The sequence below is a fragment of the Copadichromis virginalis genome, linkage group LG10 (assembly GCF_057382275.1).
Source record: "Copadichromis virginalis isolate Kocher_CV1m ecotype Utaka linkage group LG10, C_Virginalis_male_GT1.1, whole genome shotgun sequence".
NCBI classification, from domain to species: Eukaryota; Metazoa; Chordata; class Actinopteri; order Cichliformes; family Cichlidae; genus Copadichromis; species Copadichromis virginalis.
In genome coordinates, this window is record NC_140627.1 from 16596770 (window position 1) to 16610275 (window position 13506).

At 41.8% G+C, this 13506-nt stretch overlaps 1 protein-coding gene across 2 annotated transcripts; it reads left to right on the top strand.

Annotated features, from left to right (window-relative positions):
* Window positions 1-1017: 1017 nt before the first annotated feature.
* On the top strand, window positions 1018-7243 carry LOC146700174 (uncharacterized). Of its 2 annotated transcripts, none has more exons than XM_085470268.1 (2): window positions 1018-1278; window positions 3508-7243. In XM_085470268.1, exon 2 carries the CDS (start codon window positions 3537-3539, stop codon window positions 5565-5567), a length of 2031 nt encoding a protein of 676 aa, XP_085326394.1. In that variant the 5' UTR covers window positions 1018-1278; window positions 3508-3536; the 3' UTR covers window positions 5568-7243. The 2 variants fall into 2 exon arrangements, with proteins under 2 accessions (XP_085326394.1, XP_085326395.1); XM_085470269.1 differs by lacking the exon at window positions 1018-1278 and adding an exon at window positions 1796-2630.
* Window positions 7244-13506: the final 6263 nt, after the last annotated feature.

A 13506-nucleotide genomic window follows, 5' to 3' on the forward strand; every position in this document is an offset into this window, starting at 1 on the left:
GTGTCTTCGCTTCTCAGTGTCACAAAATAGCCTTGTGTTTTTATGAGAATGCATATGGGCTCCACTTTCAGAGGCCCATTGGACGCGTGGGTCTGAAATGCACTTTTTTTGTTGCATGTGACTGCATTCCAGCTAATTTAACGGTATCAACTAAATTAATGTATGAAGTTAATTGCCTGATCACATAAACACACAGCCACTTAATCATTCCTGAAATGGTGAACAGCAGGAATTCATGATACATCCCGCATTCATTCATGCATATAATCATGACATATTGCTTCAGCACGTGTTTGCCCTTATCGTGAAATGTTACTGATTTATGTACAAATGGTCATTGGCTCGTGTCTCCGTGGCGCAAAACAATTGCTGATGAGAGGCCACATTAAGAGCACACTGAGCCGCTGACAGATGGAGAGCGGCTAGAAATGACGGGGTGGGTAGAAAATTGTGCAATCCCTGAAAATTGAGAAGAAATCAAGCAGCAAAGTGCGGCTGCTCCCGCCGTAGCCCATGAGCTACAGATGATCCGGGGCCACCTAAGACCAAAACCAACAAGCAAACTGCGGCGAGACATCGGCCTCTTGTCATTGATTCTTGGGAGAATGTCACCAAATGACCCTAATTGATAGCCTGTGAAAGAGGTCACTCTATTTTTTCCCCTCCCACTCTTCTCCTGATTCTGAAACAAGCCAGAGCAAAGGAAGGAAGCAACAAGGGCGGAAGATGCAACACACCACCCTTTAATATGTGAGAAGGAAAATGGCTGTGTACCAGCTCTATCTCTACAATTTGCTCCTTTCATTGAGGAAAAGTACTATTTCATTCATGCCATTTCCGTTCATTCATCAGCTGGGGCCAGCCTAGACTCACAGTGCCATCTCCACACCAACATTCTTATCAATGGAAGTGACGTCAGCACTGCCTGCAGCTGGGGGGTGGCGGTGGGGAGGATCACGTGGTCCGCCGAGGGTATATACAATAAAGTTGCGCTGACCGTGGTGCTGAAAACATTCACTCAATTGTACATTAGCACCAGTGCTGCCGCCATACAAACACCTCACAAATAAATAAAGAGACGTTAGATTCTTTTTTGATTGTTATTTTTTTTTCCTTGATGCTGGTCACAGGCTGAAGAGAGAGAGAGAGAGAGAGAGAGAAAGAGAGAGGGAGGAAAGCCGAAATTCTCTCAGGTGCTTTCACTATTCATGAAATAATCTTGGCTTTATCCGTGCGTTGCGAGTTTCACCACTTCCCCACCCCCCAGTGGGACTTCAGGTAAGTGGAACGAAATCTGTCTCTGCATCATTCACAAACCATACTAACCAGGTAGATTAGGACAATTTCTGACTGTTATTCAGTTCGTTATAATTCTCTGTTCATAATTACGTTTTTTTTTTTGTTAAAAAATAACGAGAAATAGTTCGTGTTTTTTTCTTTTAAATTTGCATCTTCATCGTTAGAATTAATCTTTGTGCGACTGTTGCTCGTCTGATTATGAAGTAGACATGAACTGTGGCCGTTTCTATATGGTGCTTAAATTTAGACTAAACTGTGTATGATTTCAATTCTAGGGAATCGAGTAATATATATATATATATATATATATATATATATATATATATATATATATATATATATATATATATATATATATATATATATATATATATATATATATATATATATATATATACATTCTAATTTTCTTTTTTTTTTTTTTAAAACAATGTTATTATTGTGACATTTACGAACAAACCCAGTTCTTATGAACGTATAGGCATGATAATAATTATTAAATGCAGTGTAAAAAAATCCCCAGTAAAATATCAAATTTTGTATGTTGTTTATTTCACTCACTCAGTATAAATTAAGAATGAATCTCTGCAATGTGAAGACAATAATATTTAATAAACATTTCTAGCTGCCTCTCAGAAGATCTTGGGAAAATTTTCACGCAAGATTGTTTTTTAAAAACCTTTGAAGAATTCGCACATTTGAAAAAATGTGCACATTTTTACGATTTCAGTATTTTTTCTTTTAACAAGCACGATTTAAACAGACGGTTTTCAGCTATTAATTCGAAATAATTTAGAATCCCAACCATTTGTGAGTAGGTAGTTGGCCCTGATAAGTCGAATAATTTCGTTTCTCTTGATTTAATAAAATGAAAAAAAAAATCAAATTGGGTTGTGCTGCCAAAAAATTTGCGCTTATCTGCATTCCACCGCTGCCAGTGAGGAGAAACATGCTCACGCCACACAAGGACAAAGCCCTGCATCCTCACTGGCTGCGCCCTCCTGTCTTTGCGCAAAAAGGCTTTATCCTCTCAAACTTAATGCCCGGTTAATTTACAATTTGGATGGACCACTCAGGAACCGTAGGGTTAAATAACTCAACCGTGGCCACCGGCTTTACGCATGACTTCCCCGAGCTTGCAGCTTTCTGTGCCAGTGTCTTGGTGACATCGCTTTGACGCATGGAATACCAAAATCACAGCAATTACGGACACGCGAGCTCGGACCAGTTTTTGTTCTCAGTATTTCCTTTCTTTCTTTCTTTTTTTTAAGAACTAGACGTTAGAAAATGGGAGGTGCGCGCGATTTGGATGGGTTGGCTTGGAGGAAGAGGTGAGGCATTTTTAACATATACCAGAAAAAAGACGCAAATCAGTTACCGGATGCGCATTTTCGTTGCTGTTGCAAACAGTTTGCTCAGTTAAATCAAAATGCGCCAGGGAATGTATTATTCCCAACCAGGTGATTCGTGCGGCTTAAAGATAATGAGTAGGTAATGAGTGGGTTAACGCGCGACTCGAGACAAAAAAAAGGCACGATGTTTAGAATCGAAACGCAGTTTCTTTGTGCGGATTATCCCCCATCCCTTCAAAGAAATGCGCAATTTTTTTTTCTTTTTCTCGGTTTTTATAGGTTAATTCAACGACTCACGACCTGGTTTCTCAGAGCTTCATCTTCATGTTTTCAGTTGTATCCAAGCTGCACAGCAGTGACACAACTGGAGCTGGAAATGTTAGAAACCACTTTTTTTTCAGTCAAAAACGCTCTATATCGAAAATAAAAGAGAGGAGAATTTGTTGCATTTTGCTGCTACGTCTGCCTGCTTTTGTCCTCAATGGTTTCTACAATAACTGGAAAACGGTTTTTTGTTTTTTGTTTTTATATGGTGGCCTCTTTGTGGTAAAAATGTTTTGTTTGAAAAACTGGTTATTTTTCCAGGTACATTTTCTTTGAAACTTTATGGCAGGCTGTGGACTTAATGAAATATTTCTTACCAGTCAGTCCTCTCTACATTTTGGCTTTTTCACCAAAGCTGTATGTTATTTAAATGACACCAATGCTCACATTGCCACTGGGAGAAAACAATAAAGAAAATAAAGTAACAACAACACAAAAAAGCAAATTTGTGATTCCAGAGATAAGAAATGATATGTGAATAAATTCTCATCCTTCTTCTGTCCTTCTCTCTCTGCCTTCTCTCCTTCTTCAGGTGCTTAACCTCCCTCCTGCCAGTTCTGCATGGTCATGACCTGTCATCACGCCCCTTCCACAGCCCACCTCATCCTATTGGTCCTGCTCATTGTCATTCCACAGTTAGCTGACACCGCCCCTGTGTGGGGTGAGGCAGGGGAGGGTGGGGTGGAGGGGCGCACCCGGACAGATCGTAAAGAGGACAACCTTGCCCCCTTTCACTCGCCCCAGCCCCAGAGCCTCTCCAGCCCTGACAACGTGTCCCTAGACTGGGGTCGGGGCCCGGGTCAAGACAGCCAATTAGATAAAGTGACGGACCCTGCGCAGGTGCTTGCGGTTCTGCTTGAGGCCCTGGACCACCTGGGGGACAGTGAAAAACAGGCTAGCAAAAACAGAGACTGGGAAGGGGATCGGAGTCCGGAGCTGCCCTCTGCTGAAGGCTCTGAGGGTGGTGAGATAAGGAGAACAGAGCAGCCACAGGGAGAGAGGGGGGTGGAGGCGGAGAAGGAGGGGCGAGGGGCCGATAAGGCTATTGAACAGCTAAATGTAGGCCATTTGGCAGCTGCTCAGGGGGATGACTTGAAGGAGAGGGAGGGGGAGGAGGATGACAACACAAGGTCGGAGGATCAAGGGTGGTCTGTGAAGAATGTGGGAACAGATAGCGTAAGGGAGGACGAAAAGAAAGACGAAGGAGAGGGGCAGGAGGAGGGAAAATACTCAGAAAGTTTCTTAGATGAGGCCATGCCAGGCTCCACCTCAGAGGGAGATGACCCTTCCCTGCAGCGCAAAATAAGAGGCTACTTCCAGAACATTGACTTGGGTCTCCAAGATAATGAGATCCTGCCTCCTCTGAAGGGCTACAAAGCATACAACACTCAGTTAGCACGTGCAGGAAAGAAGCAGCACTGGCAGGAGAACCCGTCCCGCAACAGACCTGTGAAGGGGGGCAACTTCATGGATGACTTTGAGGATGAAGGAGAGGAGCTGGAGGAGGAGGTTGAGGAAGAAGAGGAGAGCCTCTCCCACATGGAGGAAGAGGCGAGAGCGCGGGCGGAGAAACAGGAGGTGCTCCGGCAGCAGGAGGAGGCCGAGCGAGCCAGAGAGGAAGAGCAGAGGCTGGCAGACATCGCCTCTGACATGTTGCTGCAGTACATGGGGAGGAAGCAGCAGTCCTACATGAAGCCCCGGCAGAAAAGCAGCATGGGGGCCGCCGGCAACACGGCTGAGGACAAACGCTCAGAGGAGATCCTTCCTGATGAAGATGACCTGGACCAGCAGATGATTGACAGGCTTATTGAGATCAGCAGCAAGCTGCACCTGCCTGCCGATGATGTGATTGAGATTATTAGTGATGTGGAGGAGAAGAAGAAAAAAAGGAAAGAGTTACAACAGCTGCCAACCAACAGCAACCCTGTTGCCCCACGCTTTAGGCCTCTGGTACCTCCTCCTCTGGTTGCCCCACCTGTTTATCACTACACAGCCTCAAAAAACCCCAAGAAAGCCCCTTATAGGTACAACAAGTCCAACAAGAAATGGCACAAGGATAAAGTCAAGTCATACAAGCAGGACTATTGGTATAAGCCTCAGAAGCAGCTTGACTACTGGTATAAGCCCCAGAAACAGTTTTTAGCCTTCCCCTCTTATCCATATTACCAAAAGCCATATCGAGCATACTACCCAGTTTATTTCCCATATCCCAAACCACAATATTATGGGAAGCCCGTCCCCTCCAGAGACCAGACCTTCGGCCCCCAGGAACTTGACCTCCAGGCCCCGAGACGCAGACACAGGGGCGGGGTTAAGAACCGCGGACAAGGCTGGAAGCAGCAGCCACCACCACGCCTGCCTCTTACCCCTTATATCTCTAACTATATCCTTCCTCACCCACGGACCTACCAACCCCTGCCCCCTCCCAAACCGATAACCACACCCAGGAGAGGCAGGCGACCCCCCTACTACTATCCACAAGTCACACCGGGAGATGACTATGAGGAAGATGGGCTGGTGCCTCAGCTGGACAGTGAGGAGGAACTAGAAAACTTTATTGAGAGGATCTACATGAAGCGCAGAATGTATTGAGAGACTTTTTTGGACACTGTCCGCTCAGAGGGACTCACAGATGTGGGACAGTTATACAGTAGTGGGAGAAAAGCTAAAGCAGAGGTGGGGAAAAAAAGATTCAGAGAAGGTGTGTTTTGAGCCTGATGAGAAATTTCAGAAGTAAAAAGTTAGATTTATGTTGGTTTAATCACTGTATTTTTGTTGATTTTCTCAGTCAGGGAGAGGATGAAGGTGTCCTAGTTTAAGCTCCCTGTAACCATGTTCAGCCTCTTGCTCAGTTTACATTTTGAAACAGAACATACCATGGTGTATGTCTGCCTCCATTCAGGTCAATCTCTGATGTTCTTGCATATTTCAGAGATCTATAGAGGACACACGCAAACACACACACTACACACACACACACACACTTACATAGAATCACATTGTGACACATTCACAAGCAGATGTGGCCATTGTAAGAGAATCATGTTTACAACATCACTTTGTATCTTTTGTTTTATATTCTGTACGTCACATTACAAAACTAAAGTAGTTCAATTACTTCTTATCCACACACACACACACACACACACACACACACACACACACACACACACACACACACACACACACACACACACACACATGCGTGCACACAGAGAAAAAGAGAAAGAACACGGATATTGTCAAATGTTGACAGTATACTTTTTGTTGTATTTGATGTGTGTAGTTGCCTTTCTCATTTCTGATTGGATCAACCTTAAACAGCTGCAACTTGCAAAGGTGCCAAATACACACATTTCAGTTCGTTTTTTGTTTTTTTTTTCAAACTCAAGATTCAGATTTTTGCCTTACAAAGCACCATGGTTCTATAAGGGAAATATCATATTGCATAATTCTCTCATCATCCCAATGTAGAAACCCTGTGGACTCCAAAAGCACAAAGTTAAACACTAAACACTTCCAACCTGGTGGACTAAGGGGTTTCAAGCATTCTGGGATCCAGAAGTTATTGTGTCAACATATTTACGGCAGATCCACCGTCGCCACATCCATGCAGCGCTCCGTGACTCTGCAGGAGTGCTTCATGTTTTGGATCATTTTCTCATTGTCCATCTCCAGTTCACATTTACTTTGTTTTACGCACACGCGTCATATGTATTGTATCTATTTTTTTCCTTTATTTTAAAAAGAAAAAAAAATACTTGAAATCACGCTATCTGTTCTGCAGCCTTTTTTTTTTAAAACAAAACAAAAAAACAACTGATTTCCACCAAGAGGCTACAAAACATTTTGTTCATTTTTCAGAAGAAATTCATTGAAAAGTTTCAGGCCGGGGAGTCAGGGATTGTGCTTAAACCGTTAAATGCACGTCTTTCTACTTGCATCTTAAAAAATGAACAAAAAAAAGAACAAAAAAAGAGGAAAAAAATAAAACAGTATGGAGAATTCAAAATGGTTGTCTTCTCTGAATAAACTGTGAACATAAAAAAAAAAGAAATCTCAAAGGAAGAGGGCCACTGTGTCCACAGTGAAGCCATCTGTCTTGTAAAAGGAGAGTGTTGTTGTTGATGTCACTTTAGCATTGTAAGATGTACAGTGTGAAATAAATATGCCCGTGCAATGTGTAAATAACAGCATGATGATTACTAGTTTTGCTATATGATAAAAAATAAAAGCAATTATTTTATTAAAGTTCAGTTTTTTCATGGCTTTTTGGCGAGTGCTCTGTTGTATTTGTGCCGAAGCAAAAACAGCACGAACACTTGGTTCTTTAGCTTAAAACAAAAAATAAAACACTAAAGAGAAAGACAGTAAATCTCAGTGACAGCTACATCAATCAAGTAAAGAAAAACCCATAGAGGGACTTTATTCTATCTCAAAAAAATCAAAATGAAGAGTAAAAAACAGGGAGGGAAAAGGCAACAACAGCCAGACGGGAATGAAAGAGAACTAAAGAAAAGGAAAATTTCAGAAGAAGGCAGGGAAATGGTAACTGCAGTGATTGATGAGTCACATGATTGGTGGATGAGTCATCCATCTGTACACTTTACTGCGCAGGACCACACACACATACACACACACACACATACATATTCTCTTTGAGCTGTATAGTAATTTAGCTGCTGGCATTTAAGATAAAGATTGAGTCATGTTTGCTTCTGCCTCGAGGCTGCCAGTCGGCCGGTGGAAAGGTGTTTGGTAGATAGGTTTCCTGCCATATCTTGTTTCCACACCTCCCCCTCACTCTCACATCACACAGGCAATATACCCTTCTGGTATAATCCCTTGAAGTGCTTCTGGTCGCCCGCTTTTTTGGCATCAAAACAAACTTTATGCACGCTGTCAGCGGTACAAACAGTGACAGTGATTAGCAGGTTGTCAATATGTTTTAATCACGTGTTATCTTGTGAGCTTGCGCCTCGGTTTATTTGAACAGTGCCTTTCATGGTGTTTCTTGGACACCATTTCATGAATGCAGACATTGGGTTACAGCTTGTAGTTTCTATCTAGATATTCACAGAATGATTGCAGGAATTATGTTTTCATTTGTCACTTAGCCACTTGCCTTTAGGCAGCAGTGCTAGAGAGACAAAAACCCTTGGACCCTCGATCCTAGCAGTGAGGTGATTTGGTGATCCCGGTGGTGGCGAGAGCGATGTGGGCATGCTGGTTGGTTGGGATGATGTGGGAGGATCAGTGAGTCACTTAATTCTTTGGCAAATATGACAATGAGATTGTAAACCAGTATGTTAGCCAGGCCCTCCACCACCACCACCACTACCACCAAAACAGCAGATGAGAAAACATCTGACTCTTAAAGACTGAAAATCAGGAGTCCCGGAGAATCAATGGCGAGGGCCACTGAAACTGTTCAGCACCTCACTAATGGGCTTCATGGTGCTTTAAGAATATCAAAAGAATAGTTTCACATTTTAAAGAGTTTATTGCCTTTCTAATTTTGGCTAAACATAAAGAAGAAATCACAGTCACTTTTTTTATGACGCATTTTACACACTATATTTTTATTTACGGGTCACGGGGAATAAAACAAAGCTGTGTGAGATCTGCTATGTCTCTCACCATTTCAGTCAGTTTCTGTTTAGACACATGTGAAAAACATTATTATAGCGATGCTGGTGAAGAATACAAGGAAAAATGACAGTTTGTTTGTTGAGTGCTCTTTTAAGCAACTTTAAGATGGATTAGTTTTATTTAAATGTAAAATGTGATTTGAATGAGTTTAACTCATAGTTTAAAGCAACATGGAAGGAAGTCTGAGATGGTTTTGACAGGGGGGGCGGGGTAGGTGACAAAGGATGATGAATATGGAGCTGCCAGGCACGAGGAAAAGAGCAAGTCCATCAAAGAAGATTCATGGATGTTGGGAAGGAGGATGGTTGGTATGATATAGTCAGGATAGGATAAGATGGAGACAGCCGAAAGAAGAAGAAGCAGGTAGTTTAAGCAGTAAACTACCTGCTTCTTGGAGGCAGCAGAAACAAACACTAAACACAACCTTGACATATTGTCTTTTAAACTGATATTTCCCTATTTATAAGCCCAGATAAACACAATGCAACTCTATTATTCAGTTGATGCTTCTGGCCACCCGGCATTTAAACTGGTTTCTAACCTGAGGGTGTCACAGTTAGCGGAGAAGCCGACTGTGTGGAGAGAGGAGGTGGACCCAATTGCAGACACACGAAAACTAAACTTGATCTTAAATAAGGGTTATTTTTTACTGGAAAGGACTTTATAATAAAGTAGGATTGAATTGGATTGGATTGAAACTGTGAGTCGTTTATTGTAGGCTGGTAAAACAGTACAAAAACAAAAGGCAGAGACAAAACGAAACAATAGACTAAACTGGGAGAACGAAGTCTAAACATAAAAAACTCTGGAACGTGAACATAGAAACCTGACGTTTGGCATCAATTCATAGACCTTGAAAGATGGAATCACACAGCAGGATGAACAGACAAGGAATGAATGAAAACACACAGACTAAATATACACAGGAGGTGATATGGGGAAGTGGAAACACATGAGAAAACAGCTGATTAGAATGAACATAATGACACCACAGGGGAAGTGAAACTAAACACACTAAACATGGAACACCAGACCTCTTCAAAATAAAACAGGAAACATGATGAGACGCAGACATGACAACACAAACTTGACAACATAGGACACGCAGACATGAAACATATAACAGATTGTCTGTGAAGGGCCTTGTAGTCTAAGGAGGTTGGAAAGAAAAGCGTCTGGACTTCTTTAAGATTCCTTGAAGACGTTTCACCTCTCATCTGAGAAGCTTCTTCAGTTCTAAGAGCAACTGGTGGAGAATCCCAGATTTAAGCCCTATGGGAGTGTCCCCAAGAGGGTCATGGACCCCCTATTGATCCTCTACCTAATCACATGAGCCAAGGTGTGAAAATGGGTGTGGGTCACAATCAGCCAAGGTTTCAGGTGAACCGATTGTGAAACTTAGCCTCACCTTACCATGTGATTTCCTGAGGTCAAATGGCCCAGGATGTGAGTGGGCGTTAAGGCGTCTGGGAAGGGATCTCAAAACTGGATTATAGATGACAGACAGTTGGTGTCGTAAACCACCGCCTGTGTTCAAAGATGGCCGTTCACAGTGAACATAGATGGCTTCTTTCACTCCTCTTTCAAACCATCTGTCCTCTCTGTTCAATATGTGAACAATGGCATTGTCGAAAGAGTGACCTTTGCCCTTTAGATGCATGTCAAGGTGGCTCTTCTATATATGACAGATTAAGACATGCAGACTTAACATGGCGAACCAACGAGGAACATGCACACTATAAATACATACAGAGGGAAAAGGGGACTGGGGAGGAGCCACTGACACAACTAAGCACAAACAGAGCATGATGGCTAGGGGGAAACACACGTGACAGAAGTAATGGGTCACAAAGGGAAAACATGTAAACGAGTAGGAGACAGGATGAAGGGTGAGGGAGACCTAAACACTGGGGTTGAAGACACAAGGGGAATCTAATAAACACTGAACTAAAATGGCAACCTAGGCAAAATAGAATGAGCTGAAGATAACTACATGATCTTAAACATAAACCATAAACATCAAAATATAAGAAAACTCAAAACACTGGGTCAGACGGCCCTCGCAGGGCCCAGTGGACAAAAACAGTACACAGAAATATGGATGACAGCTGGGCCTGTCTCCCTTCTGCTATTAGATTGCTATTTTCAAATGCTATTTGTCATAATTTTCTTATAACTGCCAGAAGCAGACATCCCGGTTCTACTTTCAAGGGTGATTAGGCTCTCAAAGGAAGACTCCAAAGCTTGTAAGTAGTTTGAAGAAACCCCTAAAATTGTGGCACATGACATCTTAACTAACTCCTTTCAGTCATAAAGCATTTAGGCAATAGAAGTAGGCCCTAAGTGTTTCACTCATGGGCAGTATATGGGGACTGGCAGGACACATGACACCCCCTCGCTGTAATTTCTCTCCACAGTTACCTAGACCATGGGCTTGACTGGCCACTGCACTGACTTTGCACCAAGATGCTGGAGGGGCAAAGTCTGTTTAATATCCCATCTGACTGATTTGGACATTTTAAAAAAATTCCCGGCCATCGTTTGAATGTGAAAGATGATTGAAAGATGCTCAGAGGCTGTACTGAGGCTGTACTGAGGCCTCAGTGAGATCAGTAAAAAAGGTCAAATTTGCAGTGCAAGTTTGAGTTAATTTTTAAAAAATGTTATGTCAAATATTAAATTCAAATACATCATTTTTTCAGTATGATCACTGATGCATGCTGGTCACCTCATAACCAGCACAGTAAGTAAATTAATTCAGAAAGATGACATCATCATGACACTCGGGGTCGATCTGACCCCAGAGCCCTGCCCTTTAAATGATCGATTTGATGACATCTAGCAAAGAACCAAGAGGGATGTCCTGTCCTCTGTATAGTGTTTTTTTTAAGTACATGTTTTTATGGACGGCACTTTAAGATGTCATTAGGACATTTTTTAAAAAACATCAGCATGTAGCATTTTTAAATTGGGAACTGTGGCCCAAGTCCAGCAAGATCGTTCCACAAATCAAATTTAATCTAACCTGATAAAGGCAGCTAATCCTCTCAGTGATTTTCTTCTGTGTTCCCATTTGTTTTACACTGCTCTATCAGAATTCAAGGCTCTGTGAGTTATCAACGCTACACGCATGGCCTATAATAACTGCCACACATGCTGGCCCGTATTGGAATAATTGCCTAATACAGACAAACAGCTGTATAAAGTCGGTGTGATAATGTATAATTTACAATGTCTGAGTGAATCCAGTTCAGTGTTTCTCAGAACTGACACATGACGACGTGACTAAGCATGACCGCTCTGATCACGCGTCAAGTCTGTGCAGAGGATGCAGCTTATGAAAAAAAGGAAGCTTCCATGAAGTCCTCTTCTCCCACCTTGTTGCCAAGCGGCGGACAAAAAGAGAATTGTTGGGATGTGGCTATTTACATTCCCTCATTCATGTTTCTGTGACATACTACACAATCGCGATTTACATTTTTTTTCCCAGCATAAAGGGATAATTGTGTGTCAAGCTTTAGATCACATTACGTCCTTATAGTAATCATTTATATGTTGCCTGGTGGGTGTGCTATAATTAAAATGCTATTTGAATCTTTCAAAAGGCTCCAACTCTCACAGGCACAAAATTTGGTATACATCCAGCTCCTGGCACGGAAGAGTCTGACAGCACAACAATTCATCAGCAATGGCCCCAAGAAGCCCATGCATTCACAGAAGCAGAAATGTGAGGAAAAATGTCAGCCACTGTGATATAAATATTGAGTAGCCTTCAAAATCTGATTAAATAACGCTCCTGGAATTTCTATAACAGTCGGACTTTGATCCCACCTTTAACTTAAGATGTCAGCATGGTATTAGCTAAACAGAATTCACGATATGTATGTATGTGAGGTGCAGGGCTTAAACTCTATAGTGTTTTAATGACCAAATCCCCTTTACAACCACTGATATTAAGCTGCTAACAGGACATGGTTTGTGTTTTCTTCTTGGGCCAATTAAATATTTCTATGCCTTATTTTGATGTATTTTTCTTCTCCCGTTGCTCATACTCATGCTGGGGCTGTACTTACAGTGAGGTCCATAATTTGTTAAACAAACACACAGTTGTTTTGTAGTTTTGCCTCTGTACACACCACCAGAAATCAAAAGATCAATGAGTGACTGAAGTGCCGACTTTCAGCTTTAATTCAAGGGGTTTTAATTAACTGTTTAAGAATTACAACAATGCCGGCTCTTTTAGGTATCTAATCTTGCCAAAGTGTTCTTGAGTGTAACCAGTGGTTTGCACCATGTTGTAAAACCATCTGTATTTCTATTCACCGAGATTTCCCTGGATTGTAGAGCTGAAAAAGGACATCAACAAAGGTAATAATTCTATCACTGTGCACTTTAGTTGTTTTCTGTGTTTTTTAGGGTATTTTGGTGTTGCTGAGCTAGCCACTGCATTCCTTCATTTTTAAAAATGTTGTCGATTGTTTAGTCAGCCGTGCCTTAAGTTTGCTTTTGTCTGTCTAATGTGTTTATTTCATTTTATTTAGTCTAATGATGGCCTCCCTCACTTGCACAGACATCTCTTCGGGTCTCATATTTAAAACTACACTTAAAAAAAAGGCTCTAAAACTCAATTTCAACACTGTGAATCAACTCCATATATTATGTCTGCTTCATTTGACATTAAATAAGGAGGGACCAGACCTAATTATCCAATTAATTCTGAGCCTCTGAAAATGGGGCACTATGTATGAAATTGGCTGCAAATCCAAAAACATCTCATGCAAAAACTTTGTTAAACGCCTTGAATTAAAGCTGAAATTCTGCACTTCCATCACATCTTGATTATCCGATTTAAGAGCCACTGTGGTTGTAGAGAGGCTGA